General features: G+C 39.0%; 2 protein-coding genes across 3 annotated transcripts in view; one reads left to right on the forward strand and one right to left on the reverse strand.

The window, feature by feature from the left end:
- Positions 1–23,633, forward strand: part of LOC111696076 (protein split ends) — a 39,145-nt gene extending 15,512 nt beyond the window's left edge. The window contains exons 2-13 of one of the 2 annotated variants that reach the window (XM_023465602.1): positions 4,657–4,797; positions 5,783–6,034; positions 6,753–7,174; positions 8,893–9,109; positions 9,537–9,557; positions 10,670–10,886; positions 11,299–11,484; positions 11,626–11,813; positions 12,040–13,116; positions 13,549–16,399; positions 17,091–22,798; positions 22,893–23,633. In XM_023465602.1, the coding sequence (XP_023321370.1) occupies positions 4,657–4,797; positions 5,783–6,034; positions 6,753–7,174; positions 8,893–9,109; positions 9,537–9,557; positions 10,670–10,886; positions 11,299–11,484; positions 11,626–11,813; positions 12,040–13,116; positions 13,549–16,399; positions 17,091–22,798; positions 22,893–22,980 (11,368 nt within the window). In that variant the 3' untranslated portion in view covers positions 22,981–23,633. The remainder of the gene's footprint in view (positions 1–4,656; positions 4,798–5,782; positions 6,035–6,752; positions 7,175–8,892; positions 9,110–9,536; positions 9,558–10,669; positions 10,887–11,298; positions 11,485–11,625; positions 11,814–12,039; positions 13,117–13,548; positions 16,400–17,090; positions 22,799–22,892) is intronic. The other variant, XM_023465603.1, reaches the window with a different exon arrangement.
- An 84-nt stretch (positions 23,634–23,717) lies between these two features.
- Positions 23,718–25,046, reverse strand: LOC111696083 (mucin-2-like). Its single transcript, XM_023465615.1, has 2 exons — positions 25,000–25,046; positions 23,718–24,768 (listed from the first exon to the last, which is right to left on the reverse strand). The coding sequence occupies exons 1-2, from the start codon at positions 25,044–25,046 to the stop codon at positions 23,718–23,720; spliced, it is 1,098 nt and encodes a 365-aa protein (XP_023321383.1).

The raw sequence follows: 25,046 nt of genomic DNA on the forward strand, positions 1-25,046 counted from the left end.
TCATATCCTATCTATAATGGACGATCAGAGGTTGAAATGGACTAGCAGAGGTTGAAATAGACGAGCAGCGGTTGGAAAAGATTATCAGAAAAGGAACTAGACGAGCAGAGAATGTAAAAGAGACTAGGAGAAGTTAGGATACTGTTGGATGAGCTAGATTGGATTAGATTGGACGAAGAACTAGATTGGATAGACTCGGAGAGTTAAGGTGATAGGGTTATATAGTTAGTTAAAGTAAATATAGAAATGTTCTACAAGTTTACAAAGTAAAGATAATATTCTTCCATTTCCTGTGTTGAAAGCTGTTTCTGGTTGAAGTATGGTCGGAGGAAGGAAGGGAATCTTGAAGTGTATCTAGAACAAGATACTTTGTTTACAAACTTTGCAATCTAACTTACTCTCAGCATCTTCATTTAAAACAAGGGGAGGGACCGGACAGGATAGATTTGGTCAAAATCTTGATTTTTGACGTATTTGGTAAGTTTTTTGGTGTAGCAGTTATTAATGAAGGAGAAGTCAGTTAAAAGATAGCGCTGTCTCGGTCATCTACCTTTAGTAATACTCAGGGAATTTCTGAGTAGAGATAGTTGCGCTTCATGCGGAGAGGGCTTGAATAGGAGGATATCTCAGATAGGAGGATATCTTAGATAGGAGTATTTCTTGGATAGGAGCATATCTTAGATAGGAGGATATCTTAGATAGGAGGATATCTTCGATAGGAGGATATCTTAGATAGGAGGATATCTTAAATAGGAGGATATCTTAGATAGGAGGATAATAATAGGAAGACATACCAAATAGGAGGATGGGCCAAATAGAAGGATTTGCCAAATAGTAGGATTTGCCAAATAGAAGGATTTGCCAAATAGGAGGATGTGCCAAATAGAAGGATTTGCCAAATAGTAGGATTTGCCAAATAGAAGGATTTGCCAAATAGGAGGATGTGCCAAATAGAAGGATTTGCAAAATAGTAGGATTTGCCAAATAGAAGGATTTGCCAAATAGGAGGATGTGCCAAATAGAAGGATTTGCAAAATAGTAGGATTTGCCAAATAGAAGGATTTGCCAAATAGGAGGATGTGCCAAATAGAAGGATTTGCCAAATAGAAGGATTTGCCAAATAGGAGGATATCTTACAAAGGAGGATATCTTAAAATAGGATATCTTAAAATAGGATATCTTAAGATAGGATATCTTAAGATAGGAGGATATCTTTAAATAGGAGGATATCTCAAATTGGAGGATATCTCAGATTGTAGGATATCTCAGATTGTAGGATATCTCAGATTGTAGGATATCTCAGATTGTAGGATATCTCAGATTGTAAGATATCTCAAATAGGAATATATCTGGAATAGGAAGATATCTCAAATAGGAAGANGGGGGGGGGGGGGAGGAGGCCCCTTGAGATCTGAGAGAGTAAATGCGGATGTTAACTAAGATGAAGAATATACTCTGAGTAGGGAGCAGTGTATAGAAAGCTGCAGGGATAGGTACATGACAGCGCAAGATACGAAGTTATGTAATGTTAGAAAGCTCTGCTCTGTCAACTTATGAAGGCAATATTTGCTGAGTTCTAGTTGAACTGAGTTTGGGCAGCTTGGTAAATAATTAGAAAACTAACGAGAAGAAATTCCTTTCCCTTTGGGATATTCACGGGGGCATTTCGTAGCCCAAAATTTCTAGTTGGAGAAACAGGTGTTCACAATTCAAACCTATATTTCCCGCACAATTTCCCCCTAACATAATCTAGAATTCAATGTATTTCCTGCATCCCCTCCCCCCTTTAAATATCCAAATATTGGTAATTTACGTTTTTGGTCTTGACTTGTTTCTGACTCATCTCTTTTCTTTGGCTTATTTTGTTTCTGACTCGTATTTTTTTCATTTCGAATATACTTTTTGGACTTTTCTCATATTTTTAATAATTTCTCTTATTCTTCTTTCTCTCATATTTTTCTTGCAGCTCTCTCATATATATTTCCTGCTCCCTTCATATTATTCCTGCTTCTCTTCCTAGTATTTCTTGCTCTTCTCGTGTTTTTTTTTGCTTCTCTCTTATGTCATTGCTGCTCTGATCTCGTATTTTTTTCTTGTTCCTTTATAGGTTTTTTTTAAAAATAGGTTTTTGTTTTTTACCATATTCTTTTTGTTTCGTTTAATTCTTCTTGCTTTTCTCTCATATTCTTCTTGCTCCTCTCTCATACTCTTCTTGCTCCTCTCTTATACTCTTCTTGCTCCTCTCTCATACTCTTCTTGCTCATCTCATATTCTTCTTGCTCCTCTCTCGTACTCTTCTTGCTCCTCTCTCATACTCTTCTTGCTCCTTCATACTCTTCTTGCTCCTCACTCATACTCTTCTTGCTCCTCTCTCATACTCTTCTTGCTCCTCTCTCATATTCTTCTTGCTCCTCTCTCATACTCTTCTTGCTCCTCTCTCATACTCTTCTTGCTCCTCTCTCATACTTTCCTTGCTCCTCTCTCATACTTTCCTTGCTCCTCTCTCATACTTTTCTTGCTCCTCTCTCATACTTTTCTTGCTCCTCTCTCATACTTTTCTTGCTCCTCTCTCATACTCTTCTTTCTAATTACTTTTGCTCATCTCATATACTTACACTCTTCTTGTTTATGTCTCATCTCAAGTGAAGTTTCTGGTTTTTTTTTCACACTTAAATTTACATTAATGTCTCCTTTTGGAATTTGCGTTTTAAGATTTTTATTTGTTTTATTTCCGGAGGAATACAAAATTATGATCCGCATGTCACATCATATTCAATCTTCTTCAAGTGTTTTATAAGTTAACACTCGGTTTAAGTGGTCTAGAGAACAAGTATATCTCTTCATATCCTATCTATTGTTCAAGCGTTTAATAAGTTAACACTCGGTTTAAGTGGTCTAGAGAACAAGTATATCTCTTCATATCCTATCTATTCTTCAACTCACTTCGTTTTAAGATTCAAGTTTATTCCTGCTTTATCTGCGTATTGCGAACTTGAACTTTTGGTAACCTGAGACAGCAATATTTATTTTACATGGATTCATTAAAAGTTTTCCAACCTAGAGTCAGGACTGAGGATCAGGGTTGATAAAATATTCATAAACTGTTCCATTTCTTTTCTTTATTTTGACAACAGAGACCCCAGGTTTCTTGGATACACGACACACAAACATATAAACATTGGTTCAATCAAGTTTTGTCGGTTAACTATAAAATGTAGAAACAAAATCTCTTCCTTGTCCGCAGGAAAATGTGCATTTAGGACTGAAATCTGAATACTATTGATTTACGAAAGAATCAACCTCGAACATTAGAACAAATATAATTAATGGAAAACTCTGTTTTTCTATATTTCAAGGTTGATTAATTTCTGGGGATCAACCTTTCAGGATGAAATGCATCCAGTTTTCATTTTATCCTTCTATAATCACGGCTACCACATAGTCTCATGATAAGTTTCTTGATCTCTTTGTATGTACCTTTATTCTTCTATTCTGTAGCACGGGATAGGATTAAAATCCATGGTTTTGTGTTGTGATGTTGGGATTAGAAGTATAGGGATTAAAGTTGAAGAACGAGTGTAGGTCTGATAATATGATTGTATGAAACCTTCCCCGTTATCCATACTGGGAAACTTAGAGGCCATAGTTTATCATAAGGCGCACACACATGTGCCTGGAGTATAGAGTGGGGAGGGGGGGGGGAAACCGGTCCTGGTTCAATATCTTTTATATCGTTAGGCAGAGTTTTTACTCCGAACCCTACGCCAGCAGCGCGTAGAAACTGGTTCCTGCACGGTTTCAAGCAATAATTTCTCCGATTTGCTAAACCCTGAAACTATCATTTAAATTTACAGCTAAACCCGTTCAACTGTGACAAGGTTGAAATTTTACGTGTCGATAAAACAATTTTTAAACCGTAATGATAGTATGAAATGAATTAAATTCATTATCGAATTTATTTTTATTTTGTAGATTTATTTCACCATTAAAATTCTGAGGTGTGTATTTATGTATCTAAACATACTAGTTAAAAATCTAGTAATTATTTTCTGGTTTTAAATGAAACTTCTGAACCGATCGGGCCCAAATTTTTTGTTGGAGCTCGCGTGACCCCAGTGAAGGTTTATGGTGATCAAAATTTCAAAAGTTGCCTTCATCAAATTTTTTTTCATAAAATTCGCGAAAAGAACATGTTCACAATTAAAATTACAGTAGCACTACGGGAATGTTTTTAGCCTAGCTTTAGACTTCTTAAACGGGTTGACTGTAACAGAGAAAGATTAGTTTCCATGCATAGCTGGGTTCCCAAAATAGTAGTTATACTTAATTATTTTATTTACTTCACAACTATTTTAAATATATACTTTGCTTGTCTGTTTGTTTGTATCCATTAAACGTCAAAACGGCTGAACCGATCAGGTCAAAAAAAATTTGTGGAACCCCACATGACCCAAGAGAAGGTTCAAGGAAAATTTAATTTAAAAAATTAGCCTCCAACAAATTTTTATTTCTATTTAATTTTAAAAATCCACGATTTTTTTTTGTGAATTCTGTGAACTTTATTGTTTTTGTTGAACAATGTTTATAAAGAGAAAATGTTCACAATTGAAATAGAAGATGTCTAGTTTTATATACTTTAACAACTATTTTGTCTAGGTATGGACCTGTACAGAGTGTACGAGTGCTCCCTCGACGTGAGGAGCGGGACGGATCCAGCTCCACCTCCGTCACTGTCGCTTTTATCGACATCACATCCGCCCTCAAGGCTCGACAATCGGAGCATAAGTTCGACGAAAGGTAAAAAACCAAGATATAAAGGGAGGGTGCATTTAAGTTATTGATCCTGAAGTCGGGATTTGTGTGTTGTAAATCCGTCTTAATTCCTCATCAATATCCTGTGATGCGTTCACCCTGCAGGAACGACCTCAATTGAGTGATAAAGCATCCTCAAATTTAAAAGTGTCCACGTTGGAAATCAAGATCATTAACAAGCGTTATTTAATATGATCAGGGTTGAAGGAGCGAGGATACTTTACGGATAGTAGATAAACGTTGAACTTAAGATCAAATGTGTTTCTTTACTGTAATTGCATGATGATAAACATCTTTAAAGTTATTAAAGCTGTTTTATGGTTAATTTCATATTCAGTTAAACGTTATCCTTGTTTCAGTCAAGTCTTTACATTCTATAAATAAGTTTAGAAATTTAATATTTAGACGCATTCAATATTTCTAAGAAATGAAGCATCGTACTATTTTTTATTAGAAATTTTTATTTTTAAGAAACACAATATCCCTCGAAACCTTGAATGCTAACTATTACAGATTTATTTTTTTACTGCTTTTCCTGAAAGTGTAGGGCTTGCTTGCACAGAAAAAAACGTTTTGGTTTAGATTAATATTCTTTGATTTCGGAGGAAATTTTGTTATCTTGAGCTGAGCTGAGTTAATTCTCAGAAATTAACTTAATCCTACTGATAAAATGAACCTTCACATGTTTTTACCAAGAATTTATTCCGACTTCGTGATATTTTTTCGGTTTTTTTTCTTGGACAAATTGGTTTCTCCGTCTTTTGTCCTCCTTTGTAACTGCTGAGTGGTAAGAATGGAAAGATGACTGGCTGGTTTTATTTTTGCCAACTGGTAGAGCAACGGTTTTATATTCTCCGTGGTACAATTAGTACCTGGAGCTTTGAGTATATTAAATCTTGCAAGTGCGTCTACAATTTTTTCATAATATATTGAAGGTACATTGAAGATATTTCATAGTTTTATTTTTCAGAGTTCTAGAGACGGACTTCTACAATCCTGATTCCTCGGTTGCAGTCCAGGGTAGCTCCACTCTCACACATACAGATGAGAAGCAGACTGTAACACAGGGAGCAGGGATAAACACGCTGGAACAGAGATCTAGTCAGGCATACTTGAGGGGACCTGGTCCCACCCCTCACAAGTTCAGAGGGGGAGGATATCATGATGATTATAGAACCAGGCCTCGTCATCAGTATAGAACCCCAAACTTCAACCAGGATACGTGAGTATTTTTCAGTAACTTTTCATGGGAGGGAGGGAGGGGGGGGGAGGTTCTGTTAAAAAAGGGTCTTAAAAAAGCACAAGATAGATCTTGAACCTTTTTTGTGTTTCTTGTTAATCATGCCGGAGCTCATGGGAGTTAGCACCGATGGCGGTCTGGCCTCTCCAAGATGGGGGGGGGGGGGGGGTCTTCAGATCCTCCCAATTATCTTATCTTATCTTAATTATAATGGAAAATGTTTCTAAACGAATTGAACTTTAAATAAATCCAATAATTTGAATTATGAATTCATTAGCACTAAATTTATTTTGTTCCGATATTTCTCTAAACAGAATTTATTATTGATTTTCGACCATAATAATTCTCAGTGAAAGGCTAGGTCGCCAAAGAAAAGCTGGTCTGTTTATACTACTTATGGGATCTAACTCTTTAATTATTTTTTTGCTAACACACGTAAATAATATTTGTCAATGTAAGTATTGCGTATTCTGAAGTGTAAATTTCAGATATTCTCGGCTTTATATAGAATTATAAATTCCCTTAATTGTTTGCAACAGTTTATTTTTCTTATTTATGATGCTAATAAATAATTTTATTTTAATCTTGGATTCTTGTTTGATTATTTTATAATTTGCTTATCTTTCCTCGCCATAAACATAAAACAGAAAATATTCTTGGTGAATGTATTTTCTCCAAATATTAATAAATGTTTATTCAGGAGAAATGGAGTGGTGGGAGTAGGTTCATACAGGAGTAATTATGCGTGGAAGGAGAGGGCTGGAAGGACGGACCAATACAACAGTGATAAGTTGGATAGGACCAAACCAGTGAATGGACATTCTGGTATCCTAGACCACCCTCAACCAATCATATCCACGCACAGAACAAAGAAGAAACGAAGAAAATCTCGGTCTAGTGACTCCGGTTCTAACTCTAGTGGTTCAGGTTCAGGATCTAGATCCTCCTCTAGTTCTAGCTCAAGATCTAGCTCCAGCGGGTCCAACTCCAGTAAATCTAGATCTCCGTCTAGAGCCTCAGTTACTTCAAAAATAAAGTCTAGTTTGGGAAACTACCTACCCCATACAGAGTTCGATAAACAGTGTACCATCATAGTTCGAAATCTTCCTCATAGGATCGAAGGTGAGAATTCATCCTAACCTTGTTAATGCTTCCTAATCTTATTTTCTGTGGGTTAAATCTTAAAATATCTCCGTTCAGTGGCACGGGCATTATGTTTCATTCCAAATCCCTCTTAATTGTTTTATAATGGTTCTTGTAGTTTCTTATCATTTATATATCTTCTCCTTTCTTCATATTTTTTTAGCCCTTCATTCCTTCACGTTTCTAAATCCTGGACTCTTCTGGGTTCCCTTTCATTCCGTATCCTTATTTTTTCATATTTCTCGTTCCAGGATTGTTTTTTTTTTCAGTTATATTCCTTAGCTTATCTTTATATTTCGAGTTCAAGGATTGTTTTAGGTTTCCTTTCATTCATAATCATTCTCCTTTCTTCATATTTCGTGATCAAGGATTGTTTTAGGTTTCCTTTCATGTATATTCCGTCTCCTTTCTTCATATTTCGAGTTCAAAGGATTGTTTTAGGTTTCTTTTCATTCATAATCAATCTCCTTTTTTCATATTTCGATTTAGGGATTCATGTATATTCCGTCTCCTTTCTTCATATTTCGGGTTCAAAGGATTGTTTTAGGTTTCTTTTCATTCATAATCAATCTCCTTTTTTCATATTTCGATTTAGGGATTTCCTTTCATTTATATTCCTTCTCTGTTCTTCATATTTCGAGTTCAAGGGTTGCTTTAGGTTTCATTTTATTCGTAATCCTTCTCCTTTCTTCATATTTCGAGTTCAAAGATTGTTTTAGGGTTCCTTTCATTCAGTTTCCTATTCCTTTCTTCATATTTAGAGTAATTGGATTGTGTTTTCCTTTCATTCAGTTTCCGTTTCATTCAGTTTCCTACTCCTTTCTTCATATGAGTAATTGGATTGTGTTTTCCTTTCATTCAGTTTCCTACTCCTTTCTTCATATTTCGAGTCATAGGATTGTGTTTTCCTTTCATTCAGTTTCCTACTCCTTTCTTCATATTTCGAGTTATAGGATTGTGTTTTCCTTTCATTCAGTTTCCGTTTTTCTTTAATTTCTGTAACAACTTCCCTTTCATTCCAAATCCTTCTTTTATTCTTTTTATTCTAGTTTCAGGGATTTTAATATTTATCCGTTTCAAGTACACCCATTTACTTCCTCCATTCTGTTTCATTTTTCTATCCATAAACCTTTCCATTATATCTTTTATGCATCATCTTAGCTCTATCCATACAAGATTAGAAGATTGAATATATCATTAACAATTCTAGGTCCCCATTTATTCTTAGTTTAAACCTTGCTCCCGTCTCTTAGTAGAGAATTAATAATTGGTCTAACACACCATTGACTCAATCCGACTCAATTAATTTCACCTCTTATTCACTCCCTTCAAAGGGAATTCCCCTTCTCTTTATAGAATCCTTTTACCACCGATGTTTTCTTTTGCATGTCCTAATTTTTCATCTTTATATTGAGTTCTGTTAGATTTGTGGCTGTAATTCCAATATTTGAATATTTGAATCCTTGTTGCTAGCTCATTCCCCGTCATCCTTTATATTTCTTCAAAACTTTCTTCTTATCCTAGAGACACAGCTCCTGAGAACCAATTAAACTTGAAATTATCTTCCTAGCTTCTTACTTCAGAGAAAACCCTAGTTTTCCGTTATAGTTATCTCAACGCAACTTCATTTAAGTTGATAATTATCTTAGTTCATTAAACTCATTCATTTCAAGGTTGTATAAATCTTTTCTTTACAGATGTTAAGCTAAAAGACGAACTACACCATGAGTACAAGAAAGGAGGTTGCTCCGTCAGAGCTGTCAGAATTAAAACCCTGGCGAGTTCGCTCCGGGTTGCTATTATAACCTTCAGTGATCCAGCCGACGTATCTAAGGCTCTCGAGGATTCAAGAAATAAACGTATTTTCGGATCCTTGATCGAAGCTGAGAAACTTAACAGTCATCAGGATGAGAGGTGGGTTATTTTGTCCTCTTAATTCCTTAGGATCAGATACCAATCAAAATCCTGGATCTGATACAAAAATTATTTTTTTTGCAAAATTTAAATATGATTTAGTTTAACAAAGCGAAGATAGTAAAGGCTCTTAATATTGTTTAATACCTGAATCCACATCTGGTTCCCAAGCAATAAAAAAGGGATTTTATGCCCTGAATTGGAAAGCTTTAATATTATTAAATTTAAGCTTATTTAAGAACAAAGAAAATTATGTTGAAGGATTATTTTTACTAATCCAAAATAAAAAAAATTAAGTTAAATTGAAACAACTATATATTCTAACCACTCTTTCGTCAAGAAATCGGAGATTTTTTTGCGTTTTTTTCCGTGTTTTGAATTTTTATACTTATGTGTTCAGTAAAATTATTAATTTTCTAATCTTTAGCACCACTAGCTTCGGATTCAGGTTGGACTGAAACAATTTAATTTCTTAGTTTAGATTAGATTAGATATCTGTTCACTCTCTTATTAGATTATTTCAAGTTAACCAGCACCCTATACCCTTTAACAAGTAGTAGAAGAACTAATGGGCCATAGGGGTTAATGAAGATTTTACTGTTTTTTTTTCTAATATTGGGAATGGGAACATACCTTGGCATTCCTGTGGTTTTTTGTAAAATAAAACCAGTTTTAGTTTTATAGTGTTCCAAGAATAAGTTGGAATTGACGGATATGGATATAAATATTGGATATCAACCTGAGAAATTGAAAACGTCCCTTTGCATCAGTATTTTTGATTTGTTCTTCAGGCTTCTTCATTGATTTTACCTGTAGTGTCAGATACTACTGTACGCGGTCTGGGTTTCTCAAAATGGGACTTCTTGCAGATCTCATTCTCGTATAGTTTGTCGTAGCTAAATAATAATAATTTCTTATTTTCTTCTCCTTAGTTCTATCACTCCTTGCCCTGCATACTCTTCCTTTCTCTTTTGAAAAAGTTGAAAATCTATCTTGTTTTTTTTTTGCGTGAAATGCTTTGAACCAAATCTATATCTGGACGTGTACAATTATAAATGTTATGGTTGTGAAGAATGGAAGCGTGAAATGTTCCAGTGGTGTAGGTTTTGTTCAACTCCGGGAACAGGAGAAATCCCTGCATGGTTGCGTTTATTTTTATTGTTTAAAAAACTATAAAACTACCCATTTTTACCTGTGTAAATGTTTAACCGCACCTCACCAAATTCGTTATTTGTTATATTTATTTGTTTTTAACCTTAAACCTTTTGTAACTTATTTAGTTTGCTTGAGTATATTGTTTAATTTACATTAATGCGTTTATTTGAAATATTTACAATCCTTTTATTTTGTATTACTGTATATTTGCAATCATACATCAAGCATTTCTGTAGGAATACATCTTTAACCAACAGTTTTATTTTTTCTCATGTATTTTTAGCACTTATTAACTTAGCTTTTTTTCCTTGTCCGGATACAAGCATAGTTTTGTAAATATATTGGATACATAATACATAGCTCAGTAATGTATTTCAGTAATTAAGTTTATTTTCATATTTTCAGGCCGAGAGATTCTGAGTTAAGTGAGTTCCATCCTAAAGCGACAAGAACTCTTCACGTTGGTAACATCTCTAGAGAGGTGATTCCGAACCAGATCAACGAGAGGTTCAAGGAGTTCGGAGAGATACTCGAGATCGACATCAAGAAGCCTGATTATGCCCTAGTTCAGTTTGTTGACATCAAGTCTGTGGTTCGTGCAATTCGAGCCGTGGATGGGGAGGTTAGTTTAATCATTAATGCTTAAATAAACATGTGCAAAAATTGATCTGCTTTTATTTAATTTGATTTGCTTTTATTTAATTTGATTAGCCAATTTGTATGATAATATTTCGGATTAATTATGGGAGGATAACGTGTAACTGGATCCGTTAAAGGCTTCACTTGTTGTTATTTAATCTTTTACCGATACAATTTATTGAAACTAGACACCAAGCTATAATAGTTATACATGGATACCTTGCATATAGTTTCTTTAACTCTTTTACCTGTGCAATACTGCTTTCAGTTCTTTCCTACCTTCAAAATTACCAGAGCAATGATCTAGTGTCAAAATATTTACTTTTTAACTTAATCCAGTGACTCAGTGGTGTATAGAAATATTGCAAGATAAGGTTTTAACCTTTTATGTTTAGTTGATAGCTGGGCAGAGGGTACGGTTGGCCTTTGGTCCCTCCGTTGCTACAAAGTGTGTTTGGTGTGACGGGGTTGGGTCGGAGGTAACAGAGAAGATGCTTCAGCAGGAGTTTGCCCAGTTTGGGAAGATTCAAGATCTCATCGTTGACCGGTCCAGGGGTCATGCTCTTGTGTACTTGGATCAGGTAAAGGCAGTGTTCATTGTGCAAACATATTTTTATCTTTAATTCTTGCTTAACCTCAGTAAACAGTAGACTAAAGATTTACCACAATTTTACACGCTATCAATGATAATACTTCAAGTTTAATTCTGTTTTCTATTCCAGCTGAAGAAAGCTACAATAGCTGTGACAGAGATGAGAGGTAGAACCCTTCTCAACTCCAGACTACAGACTGACTATGCTAGCCATGAATGCCGAGCTGCATTCTTTGACCACTGTAAGAAGTCTGGGATGGATGTGAGGGAGAGAGCTAAACCCTGGGACCAAGAACATCTACCTAACTCAGAGCGCAGGTAAAATTAAATATTTATAATTTTCTGGTCAATTACCGAGCTCCGAGTATTCTTAGAATTATTGATTCTGATATCGAGTACTTGATTATTTAATGTTAATATGGTAGTCATTATCCAATTTTCTATAAACTTTCCCAACTTAAGTGCTCTATTACTTTATTTGATACTCCTGGGAGTACTTATCGTCCGTTTCTTAGCCTTCATTAACAATTAATTTATTTTTCAGGGATGGAGATAGTCGGGATAGATTAGGGAGAGAGCGCTCCATCGACTCTCGAGGAAGTGATGTTCCCAGGGGAAGTACTCGAAGAGAAGAGAGAGGAGACCGATCCCATAGGAAGGGACGGGACGAATATGACGAGGAACTACGAAAGTTTCAGTCTGAGCGAGGAAAGTTTGACGACAGTGATAGGTGTTTTACTCCACCACACAGACGAGCCCCTCCACCCGTCTCAAGGTCTCCTTCACCCCCCTCCCGACTAGCTCGGTCTCCGGGAGCTCATTCGCGCTCCTCGGGATACGAGATCAGAAACGACGGAAGAACATTTTCTGACCGAGATTCCGTTGTTTCTGATGGATCCCGCCACGGGTCTCCTGCACGTGATACATACAGAGTTGGAAGATATAAACCAAGAACCTCAGCGATCTCACCCCCTCCTATTGATTCCAGACATAGTTCCCCTGCTCATCTAGACGATTATGATCGTCGCAGGAGATCCTTTAGACCACTAGAAGGTGGAGAATCCAGTGATTACAGAAGTTCTAGACTAGGTTCCGGAGACCGAGTCAAAGATCGGGAACGTCCGACCGATCCCCGAGTGATAGAACAAGACATTGATAAGAAAAGTGCGTATAAGTTGGTAGGAGTGGATAGCGGATTGTCAGAAGATACGAGTAGTGGCAGCAGTGGCAGTGTACCTGATCTAGATAATGCTAAACTGTTGGCTAGAGTATCTGCACCACCCCGCAGAGTTTCAACAGACTCTGCAGTCTCCCGCTCCTCCCAACCTGGGCCTGACAGCAGGCCTCCCACTCCCTCTCATATCCCGGTGTATGCGGGAGCGTCCTCGCTCCTCAGAGTGATGTCTACCACCCCCCATGAGCTGGAGTCTGAAGCTGGGTTCGGAGCCCCTCGAACCCCTTCGTCTCCACCTCCAGACTCCGATGGGTCTAGACCTGGGACCCCTCTCTGTGATGAAAACCCTGAGAACCTGATGTGTCGGCAGTCCGCTGGACCAGTCCGTCTCTCTTCTCATCTCAGAACTTCGTCTACGTCGGAACCCATGTCACTACCTCTTCCTATGTGAGTATTTTAATCTATATTTTATTATGAAATATTTTCTTAATCGTTAATTTTATTTTACAACCGTTGTCTTCCTAGTATCTTCAATTTAATGAGAGTATCATATTTCTCTCTTCAATGACAACATTTACAGAGAATCATCAAAATATAAAAGAAAATGAGTTAAGAATTTATTCTTTATCCAGACCAACTTCTAGTGCACATAGAAAATATTAGTCTGGGGTTCTTTTGTTGAAACTTCCCTTGTCTTAAAAGTTCTCTTATCTTCTCAGAGAAAAATGAAAAGAAACATTTTCTGATTCAACTAAAATAGAATTAAAATTATCTCCAGAAATGGAATCCAACAGTTTTCTAATCTTCCAATTTGAATACTCTTCTTTTCATACAGTGTTGCTTAATCAAATAATCCTTTCATGAATATTTGTATTTCAGGTTTGCACAGGATGTTTTATCTACCTCCCCTGGGGACAGACGGAGCAGTACAGAAAGATTGCTCCGCCCTAATCAGATCTCACCACGAGAATCCACTCACTCAGTCCTTAAGCAAGGAAGACCGGATCTCGTTAAACTGAGTATCGTTTCACCGACCAAGTTCGGGAGCCCCTCTCTGGGTTCCCGGGATCCAAGACTGAAATCCCCAAGCATAAAGTCCCCAAGCTTGAAGTCTCCAAGCCTTCCAATTTCATCCCCTGCGGGAGGATTAATGAAATTGCGAATTTCTCCGACAGTACCTGCCGTTCCTAAGACTCATTCCAATTTGGCTTGCGCTTCTCCGGACCTTGCCACAGGGTCGTTGATGGTGAAAATAAACACTCATGTCGAGACGAAACCAAAGGATCCTCGTTTAATGACAGGACTGCTGGCTGTAGCAGTTCCCAGTGCAATGTCCTGTCCGTCCCCTGCCTCTCCTAGTCCCAAATCATTTCCCCGGGTTCCTCTGAAACCTGAGGAGAGTAAGGTTCCAGCTAAGGACCTGGATGAAAGAATGAAATCCTTTAATGAACAGTATGAGAAATGGTCTGGATCTGTCAAGATAGCAGGGCCAGGATCAGGAAGAGCAGATGCCTCGGGTCGGTTTAACATTGATCTAAGGCCGAACCAACCATCTGCAATTGTTCAGAAGCTGTTGTCTAGAAAATCTGTTCTAGATGACGATTCTAAACGTTTAGAAAACTTGACAGCAGAGAAAGTAGAATGTCCTGCTGAGGAGAAATCTGAAAACTCTCCCGGACAAAGTTTTGGTGTCACAGGTTTCAAATCAAGAGATCTTATGGTTCGGAAACCTAGTGGAGACAGTATAAACAGCTTAGATTCTCCATTACTTCCCCTGTCCACCCCTGTCACCCCTTTCTCTACTATTCCTCCTCTTCCCCGAGAAAATCTTTTAATTCCTATTGTCTCATCTGTGATGTCGCCTGTCCAGTCCCTGGCTTCGGTTCGAGTTTCAGCCCCAACCAAACCTCAGCCCTCACCCTTACCAAGTAGATCTCCTGCTCCGCAGTCCCCATCTACTCCTATCTCCCCGCGAAGTTTATCTCTATCCAGTCGTATATATTATCCCACTCCATCTATCCCAATACCAGGTCAAGTTAAAGGGTTGGATCTACCGATCAGGCCTACAGAGGATTTCTCCTCTAATAAACAATTAACTAGCAGACCCCTACCTCTACCCAACAAAGCAGGGACTGCAGCCACCTCAGCTACTGTCCCTATTAAACCTTTAGTTGATAAACTAGGCAAGCCAGCTGCCTTTACGAAACCTTCTGCTACAGTAACCCCTACGCTTAAATCTACAGGGACAACTACTTCTACAGCTCGGCCTAGTTTGTCTACTACAGCCTCCACCAAGACAGTTTCAACCTGCACCATGGTCTCATCCGCTAAACCTCCTTCTCATATTATCATCCCGTCTGTTGAGAAGGGAGAAGCAAGTTCAACCACCTGCTCTCCCAAACTGGATACGACTGTCCCTGCCAGCCAAACCGAACCTGTTTCTGTGGTACTGGAGACAGATTCTGATCCAAATGTAACATCAACAACAAAGGATCCGAGTATAGACGCCAAGAAAAAGTTGGACTCGGCAATTTCACGAGATCCAATCAAAATGATCAAAAGGGAACTAGATGGGTTCTCACACCGAGACAAAAAAGATCTGAAGGAAGAATTATTATTTGCACCAACTTTAATTCAAACCAAGCCTAAAATTGAGAAGCTGAGTAAGAAGTTTGACATCCTTGACACGATTGGAAAGGACGGAAAGAAGTATAAAGATTTGTGTTCAACCCTGAGTAAAGACAAACTTAAGTCCAACAAGGATTCCCAGAAACACAAGCAGAAACTTAAACATAAAAATGATCTGAAGGATTTTCTCAGTGCTACTGCTACCATCAGGAAAGAAACTAGCAAGAAAGATGAGAAGAAACCTCATGAAAAGGAAGAACCAAAAAAGGTCGAGGAATCTAAGGAAAAGAAACGACGACTAAGTTCTAACTCTGAGATAGAGGACGTGGAGCAACCCAAATCCAAACAGGCTAAACTTATCTCAGAGTCAGAAAATGAACCCGACTTCAAAAAGCAGAGATCCGATTCATCCAATAAGCTGTCAATGGGACGGATTCCTAAGCTAGAGAAATCGGAGAGGTCGGAGCACAGATCAGATCAAAAGAAGGATGAAATTAAGAAAGAGAATAAACACCGTCATTCCTCTTCTTCCACGTCCTCCAAATCTAAATCTAGACACGAGTCTGATAAACACCGGCATAAGGATAAGAAGGAGAGTAAGGACAAGGAAGGTGATAAAGACAAGTCAAAGAAGAAGAAAAGCAGTAAGAATGACGAAGAGAGGATCCGGAAACATGAGAAATCCAACTCGTTGTCTCTGTCAACAGATGATGAGAAGATGAAGCGTGAAAAAGAATTGAAGAGAAAGGATTCTGATAAAGAAAGAAGAAAGGATAGGAAAGATTCTGATAGAGACAAGGATCGAAAGGAAAGGGAACATAAAAAAGATTCCAAAGATAAGTTCCGGGAGAAAGACCGAGATAAAGAGAAGGAGCGGAGTAAAGATAAGGAGAAAGAACGAGAACGGAAAGAGCGGAAAAGGAAGAAAGAAGAGGAGGAGGAGAAGAGGAAAATAGAACATGTTAAAAGAATGAAAAGGCTTGAAAATGACAGTAGCACGGACGGGTCTGGAACCTCGGATGATTCTAAACCCAAGTTCAGTATTTTTGATGAACCTGTGTTCGACCCGAATAATCCTATTTACTTTTCAATGTATGACAAGGTAAGCTTTACATAAAGTTATATTAAAAATGTTAGAAATATACACTAAAGAAAGGGGAAATTGGATAAGTTCAAAAAAGATTTGTTGATCCCTAGATAATCTTGTAGATTTTTTATAGAGAATTTGTGATATCATAAAAAATAGTGCTTCGATGTTCTGAAAAGTATTGTCAACAATACTAATACAAAAGATATTCATTATTACCCTTTAAACTGCGATGTGAAAAGCGCCATATTTAGAATGGAACCGAAATTGGTTATTTTTGTTCATTTTATAGAAATCCATCAAGATTTTTTTAAAAATTAAAGCAGGTTCAAATGTAAATATCAAAAACTAATGTGAATTGATTGCCACTTCGAAATGAAGAAAATTATGTTTACAGTGCAGTCTTTATGAATATTTTTTCCAAAGGAATTGAGTCTTTGTCACAAACTCTGATTTTCTAATACCTATATCTTTTCAATTCAATTTCATAGACGTTAGATATTTCAAACTATAAATTCTGTTAGGTCAAATAGCCCAAGTTTGAAATATCAAGGTTTTCCACCATTAGGTTGCCAAGATATAATAAAAAAATTGAATTTGTGGCCAAAAACTCAATTCCTTTGTATCCTACGAATAGGACTTTCCGCCTTTATTTCAATATTTGAAGTATTCTACTACTTCTAAAATAAAATGTTTTTTGTCGCAGGTTAAAGCGCGAAGGTCCTGTGTAAAGGCCAGGGAGGAGGAGGAGGCTAGAAAACAACAGGAAGCCCTGGAAAAGTTTTCTAAGCTCAAGGCACAGAGAGCAAAGATTAGTGAGAAGACGAACCTTGCTTCTTCGGATGATTCTATGTCCGACTGTGGAAAGAAGATGTTGAACATATACGCGGAGAATGAGAGGGATCCAACTCACAATATGAAAAAGAAATCCTCTGCTTTGATTGTTTCCAGCTCCGAGAACGACGAGGATGAATTTAAACAGGAGAGACGAAGAAAGAAGAAAACTAGTTCGAGCTCGGAGAAAAAGAAATCTTTCTCCAAGAAATCTGTGATGGATTCCTCCGAAGACTCTGACGATGATTTAATGGACTCCATTAAAGCCAAAATCTCCAATGGATTTCAAAGAAGTAAACCTTCTTCTGCCATCTACAGTTCGGATGATGATAGTCCGGTCAAATCTCATAAAAAGACTAAAAATAATATTTATTCGGATTCTGAATCCAATACGGAGAGTAAGAATGAAACTATGGCCAAGAAATCTATCAAACCTATTTCACGTGATGATATGAAAATATCTACCAGGATATCTGATTCAGAGTCGGAGCCAGGTGAACCTAAAGCCAGTGCCTTGGCAGTTCTAGCTAAGAGTAAGAGAAAGAGTCCTGTAAAGGATTTGATGGAGATGAAAAAGACAACTAAACCTCTCATTAAATTAGAACGCTTGTCATCCGAGTCGGAGACTGAAAGAAAACCTAGTCTTGGCTCTGACCTGAATATCAAACATGAAATCAAGTCTGAAATTAAAACTGAGCCTTTCTTTAACGTGAAATCTGAGCATGATAAGACCGCAAAAAAGAAATCTTTCAAGAAGGAGAAAAAGAGAGACAAGGATTCCAAAGAAAAGGATAAATCAGTTTTGGGACAGAAAATGGCTAAAATCTTCGGCACTTCTTCCGAGGACGAAAGTTTTGGACGAAACAGCAAACCTCCAACTCCAAATACAAGTTTAAGTAAACAGGTTCCTCCTTCATCGAAGCCTGTTGTTGCTCAGCTAAGTGTGGATAAAGTTTTCTCCGCTGTTGACAAGAATAAAATGTTAAATTCTCCAGCTCTCATGTCAGACTCAGATGATGACGTGCATAGTAGGCCTCCAACTCCTACCTTCCAAACTAAGAAAGTTGAGGACACGAAATCTAATTTAGCAGGAATTATCCAGCCGACAGCAGAGGATTTACCAAGCAGCTTGTCAAGCATCAAATCCCAGGATAGTAAACCGAAGGAGGCGGCTTCAAGGAATTTATTTGATTCTAGTGAGGACGAATGCATCCAAATAGATCCTGAGGTTGGGATTAAGAAGGATCTAGAGAGGAGTAGGCGCCTGTCATCTCATGAAAGGCAGAAACAAGCAGAAAATTTATTTGATAGTTTACTAACAGTGAATGTAGATTTGCCTGCCAAAATGTCCCGGAAATCCCCAGGGGGATTAAAATCCCCGGCTAGTGCAAAATCCCCAGGAATCAAATCCGGAAAACTAATCGAACCACAAAAATCTCCAGGAAGCCATCGTTCTCCTCTTCTGTCTCCTGGTGGTAAACCAACCTATCTTCTAGCTCACACCTTTAACAAGATGGCAAACAAGGAGGCAGAGAAGAGACATAAGGAACAAGAGACCAAGACGAACAGGTTGAAGGTTGTGGAGAAAAAGGAAGTTCCTAAACCTAGAGTTGAATCTTTAGCTACTGGTTCATCCTTGAAACCAATACTTAAGACTGGAGATGAACCTGCGGTACTTGCGAAGAGTCCAGGTGTAGAGGCAGGAGAAGAGAAGGTGAAATCAAAACCTAAGATTGAATCAGTTCCCTCAGAATCAAACGATTGTCAGATTCTTTCTCAAGAAATGGACAAGTCATCTAGCTCTTCTTTGGAACTTAAATCTACGTCTGAGATGAAGTATGAGGAAAAAACGCCCAGTGAGAACAAAACAAAGGTGTCTACAGAGAATAATTCATCTTTGTCAGAATCTGATGAAAAAGTTGTATCTGAAAGTGCATCACCACAAAAGAAAGACAAGAGTCGGAATACAAGTGATGAGTTGATGATGTTTAATAGTTCTGCTGAGTCTGGATATAATATATTCGCTCAGGGTAACCTCGATGCCGCCAGTTCTCCGAGCCCAGCATCAGATTACGAGGAAGGAAGATTGGTTATTGGAGACGGAGATGATAACAGTGATAATGATGTTGTCCAAGTTGAACCAACTAAACTATCCAGAGAGGATTCACATGAGGATGAACCTGAGATCATAGAAGAGCACATCAATACTTCTCATGGATCTATAAATCTAGAAAATAAAATTCCTAAAACCCAAGAACCCTCAAGAGAGGAGCAGCTGGAGAAATCTATCGCCAGCATCACCAGTGAGATGGAAACCAGTGATACATCTATCAATGCTGAGCTTGCTCCTGCTACGGAGGTTGCCGAGGTTAAACAGTTTGAAGTTGCTCTGGAGAACCCGGTTGTTGAGGTCGAGCCTCCTGTCAAGAGAACCGTGATATCGCAGGAGGAAACTGAGAGTGCAGTCAATGCACTGCTTGGAGAATCATTTGATTCATTTGACACCGAGGAGCAAGCGTTGAATCAGGTTGAGAATGTCGAGGTTGAACAGTCTGCTGGAGTCCCTGTAGATGATGAGGCTGCTGCAGCTGTTGCTGGTCTAGGGATAGAGATGACTCCTGATGAACAGATTCCAGCTAATATTTCTCCTCAAAGAACTTGGACCCGAGTAGAAACTTCCAAGACAGTGCAGCAAACAAAACCTCCTGCAGCTTTAATAATCCCAGCTGAACCATCACCTCCTGAAGAGAAACCTTTGTTATCTCCTGAAAAACCTATAGATGAAGATGTTTCTGTTGAAGAAAAGACGGAGATAGTTGAAACTAAATCAGAAGAAGAGATCTCAGTTCCCGAAGAACACACTTATCGCGGTAGAGGCAGAGGACGTGGCGCACAGAAAAGAGGACGTGGAGCTACATTATTAACAACTCCAACTACTCCACTTTCACGGGGTCGAGGACGCGGAGCAAGGTCTGTCCGTGGTCAGGTTTCACTTGGTGCGGATATCATTGAACCAATTGTTGAACCTGAAACCGTAGAATCAGCCAGTACTCCCCGTGGTAGAGGCCGCGGTCGGGTAGCTCGTGGTGTTGGAAGAGGATTGAAAAGGTTTTCTACAGCTCTGATTAATGACGACAAATCCCATGATGTGTTTGAGTTCCAGGACGAAGATGAAGAGCCTGGCAAGGTTCAAGAATCAGTGAAACCAGTGGTCACCCAATCAGTAGAGAAGAAGGAGGAAGAGGTTGAACCAGAAGTTACTCGGCCTGGTCCTGGAAGAGGAAGAGGACGAGGAGGTAGGGTTTCTGTTGCTCCTCAGCAGATCAGTCCTAAACCTGTGGCTGCTCCTACTCCTACTCCAGTAACAACTCCAATTTCCATCAGTATAACACAATCTAGTCCAGCTGCTCATGCTCAACCCTTAATACAAACCATGTCTCCAATGCAGTCTTCTCCAACAGTTACTACTAGGCTTTCCACGGAGGAGAAACTATCTCCTTCTCTTAGTCCTGGAGCAGGAAGAACTGTTAGAATGAGAAGATCAACTGGTGGTAAGTCTAGAGAAAGTGAAGAAGAGTCTGCAGATACTGATCATAAGATCAAGCTGATCCTAGAGCAGGCCAAGCAGGAGGCTGCACAACAGGCCGCTGCAGTCCTAGTCTCTATGCCTGGTTTTGCTTTCCAGGGTGGAATACCTATCACTGCTGTGACTACTCAAGCTGCCCTGTTATCCCCTCAGAGTGCGCTTCAGGCTGCTGCTCCTCCCCCAGTTCAAGATCCTCGTAGTTCTGTTATGTCCTTTTCTAACATTAGAACTGGAATACCTCAACCAACAGTACTACCACCTAGACACGATCAGCTTGTTCGACCACCAGTCATGGTTCCTCCATCTCGTGCTCCGGCAGTTGTTCCTGCAGTCATGCAAACTCCTAGAGCTCCTCTTCCTATTCAACTACCCACACAACCTTTACCACCAGAGAGTGTGAGGAAAACTCAACCTGTGTTACTGGAACAGAATCCATCTTCTCCAGCTGTTCCTCAAGTTGGAAGCATCCCTCGAACAACTATCTCGGTTTCTCTGCCAACTGAACCTGTTCCGAGATCTGTTGCAATGTCCACTGGAAGCCCAGTCTCCACTAATATTCCGAGGATGTCTTTGGCCAGTATTGTCACCAGTATGTCGAGGATGCCACTAACAAACCCTGGATCAAATATGCCACGCATGCCGAGCTCAAGTTCTATTATGAGCATGACTAGGATGCCTGCATCCAGTTCTATTTTAGTGAATGCTCGTGCTCCAGTTCCTATGGTTGTGAGCAGTCAACTTAATATGGTTCGACATCCTGGTCCTCCAGTATCCAGGTCCATGGTTTCCGTAACAAGAACTACTCCATCAATAGAGGGACAGAGAGTATCCTTGAAACAGAGAGAAGGTACCAAGGATCCAGAGCTAGATCAGAAATTGGCTCTGGAAGCATTACTGAGTCAGCATGCTCCACTAAAGAGAGAATATCTTCAACCTAGGGAACAAGAAGGACTCCGTCCTTCCAGCACTCCTCTCTCCTCCCATTCAGAACCTCAACACCCGAAGGAGGATGATAAACAAGCATATTCAGCACAGCATCAGCAGTTCAACGCTCAGACCCTAGAGCTTCTCAAGTTCCAGAACTACAGAGATCTAACAATCCTGTATAATCAGCTTGTCAATGCTGGTCATCCTGAACCTGTTGCAATTCAGTATGCTCAAACATTGCTTAGAGAAAGGATTATGGAAGACTCGCGACCAGGTTCAGTTCCTCCAATGCCTCATCTCCATCATATTGAAGAGGAGAGAAGAGAACCTGTTCGTCAACCTCTTCCTGCCCATAGCTCTGGTCCGTATAGACAGACTGAATCTCCTATTTTCCATCATTTGCCCCCAGCGCATACCGGAAGTCAGCATCCGTACCTAGCTCGTGATACAGTGGGCCCTCCTAGTGCACACATGGATCCATACCGTAGAGAGGAGTTAGTTCCTCCTGCAGCTCATAGTAGTCAGATAACTAGGTTAACCCACTCATCAGCGGTAACAGATTTCTCCACCAAGACCTTAAATCCAGCGTTGCTACAACCTCAGCCTCCACCAAGTATGTATTCCGACTCCACCGCTCTCACCAACTACAGAATGCCACACCTGGCAGCCTATCCTATCTGCTGGTCAGGGATACTAGGCCTTAAGAACGATATGGCAAATGTACAAATGCATTATGTGAGTGGGTGTCGAGATCTTGCAAGTGCATATCTACCCAACCATGGATCTACGCTCAAGATCGTGCAGAGAATGAGGTTAGAGGACGCTCAGATAGACGGAGTTAAGAAGAAGATGGATACTAAATCTGAGCATTGTTTACTTCTGGCTCTACCTCATGGAACAGACCAGGATCAGATAGAGAAGCAGTCCAAGATCCTGAGGAACAACTTCATAACCTACCTCCAGCTGAAGTCTGCTGCTGGAATCGTTAATGTTGTGAATAATGAGAACCAACCTGCTATTGTTCATGTTTTCCCCAGCTGTGATTTTGCGAACGAGAACCTAGCAAGGTAACGTTTAATTCATTTAAATTTTTAAATTGAAATTTTATGTAACCAACATTTATCTTGTTTCTTATATCAAAATTAATATTTTTTTATTTAGGATTGCGCCCAACCTTCTGCATCGAGTTGCTGATATTGAACATCTTGTAATCGTCATTGCTACCGTCTTCAATGATGTCAACAAGTAATATGTCGTCGCCCTCATCACCAAAGTGAACAAGTGAACCCTTTGTCACCGATGTGAGGAAGTGTACCTCTTGTCATCGATGTCACCATGTTCTACTCATGTTCAAATGTTTTATTGTTCCTCTCAATTTCTAAAGAAACCTTGTTAAATGTTTAAATGTTGAAAATTTATGAATGCGTGGATGGATGAACACTTCATTTTTTGAATACATCCTTTAGCAAATAACCAAGAAAACGAAACTTGCCACTTATAAAATAATTGATTTCAGTCTGTTTGACAAACCTGAGCATGAAGGAAGATAGACCACATGCGATCCTTTCAATTTTAAACACTTGAACAATCTGTTTATTCTCAAGGGGGCTCTTGATACTATAAACTGGTTGGATCAACGTTTTAACCCTAGTCCTCCCCTCCTCACATAGACATTGTAAACTGTATTTTCCTTTTTGTATACTACGGGGGGACTGGATACTGGATAGAGATGAGAAAATTTTATGTAACCTTTCCTTTTTCGTGGTTTTACTTTGAAAACTGTTAATTGGCTGGATATTTAGATACATATATATGAGACAGATGGAATTGTTAGGTGTAGAGGGAACACACTAGTATTCATTGTTATATCTTCATGCCAAATATATTATTTATAATTGTAAATTTTTTTAATTTTTTTGTTAATCCTATTTTTTGTTCGGATCTATTTTATCATTAGAGCTCCTATACTGAGCCAGAGAAGGTTGTTTATGGATAATTAGAGAAGAGGAGAAATAAAGAAGTTTGCGTAGGAAGAATTAAAGTAAGTCTGTAGAGAGAATTTGAGAAGGTTGTGTAAGGAACAAAAGAAGGTTGGGTAGGGAGAACAAGAGAAGGCTGGGCAGGAAGAAATAAAGAAAGTCTGAAGGGAGAACTAGGGAAGGTTGTGTAGGGAGAACTAGAGAAGGTTGTGTAGGGAGAACTAGGGAAGGTTGATGAGGGAGAATTAAGGAAGGTTGTGAAGGGAGAATTAAGGAAATTTGTATAGGGAGAACTAAGGAAGTTTGTATAGGGAGAACTAAGGAAGTTTGTGAAGGGAGAACTAAGGAAGTTTGTGAAGGGAGAACTAAGGAAGTTTGTGTAGGGAGAACTAAGAAAGTTTGTGAAGGGACAACTAAGGAAGTTTGTGTAGGGAGAACTAGAGAAGGTTGTGTAGGGAGAACTAGGGAAGGTTGGGTAGGGAGAACTAGGGAAGGTTGTGTAAGGAACAAAAGAAGGTTGGGTAGGGAGAACAAGAGAAGGCTGGGCAGGAAGAAATAAAGAAAGTCTGAAGGGAGAACTAGGGAAGGTTGTGTAGGGAGAACTAGAGAAGGTTGTGTAGGGAGAACTAGGGAAGGTTGATGAGGGAGAACTAAGGAATTTTGTGTAGGGAGAACTAGAGAAGGTTGTGTAGGGAGAACTAGGGAAGGTTGTGAAGGGAGAACTAAGGAAGTTTGTGTAGGGAGAACTAGAGAAGGTTGTGTAGGGAGAACTAGAGAAGGTTGTGTAGGGAGAACTAAGGAAGATTGTGAAGGGAGAACTAAGGAAGGTTGTGTAGGGAGAACTAGGAAAGGTTGTGTTGGGAGAACTAAGGAAGGTTGTGAAGGGACAACTAAGGAAGTTTGTGTAGGGAGAACTAAGGAAGGTTGTGAAGGGACAGCTAAGGAAGTTTGTGTAGGGAGAACTAGAGAACGTTGTGTAGGGAGAACTAGGGAAGGTTGGGTAGGGAGAACTAGGGAAGGTTGTGTAAGGAGAACTAGACGAGGTTGTGTAAGGAGAACTAGGAAAGGTTGTGTAGGGAATGTTGGGTAGAGTAAATTAGGGAAGGTCGGGTCGGGTAAGGAGAATTATAGAACTCCGTTGGACAAGTTAGAGCAGTTAAGGTAAACCCCAAATTTGAAATAAAAACTCGAAGACGACATTTTAGTTTATAACCAAACTTATATCCCTGTTTTACTTGACATTTGAAAAACATTTGAACATAAATTCCAAAAAAATAAATAGGTCCCACCCTTTCATGACCGTACTAGTCGTAATCCAAACAAGTTGTTTAACCAT

The sequence above is a fragment of the Eurytemora carolleeae genome, unplaced genomic scaffold (genome assembly GCF_000591075.1).
Source record: "Eurytemora carolleeae unplaced genomic scaffold, Eaff_2.0 scaffold113, whole genome shotgun sequence".
Lineage (NCBI taxonomy): Eukaryota > Metazoa > Arthropoda > Copepoda > Calanoida > Temoridae > Eurytemora > Eurytemora carolleeae.

What these genes read in the sequence shown, in the direction of transcription:
- LOC111696083 (XM_023465615.1), bottom strand. Translation starts at nt 25,046, where the DNA reads ATGGTTAAACAACTTGTTTGGATTACGACTAGTACGGTCATGAAAGG. An exon ending in ACTAGTACGGTCATGAAAGG is followed by an intron (nt 24,769 to 24,999) that starts GTGGGACCTATT and finishes AACCTTTCCTAG; the next exon opens with TTCTCCTTACACAACCTCGT.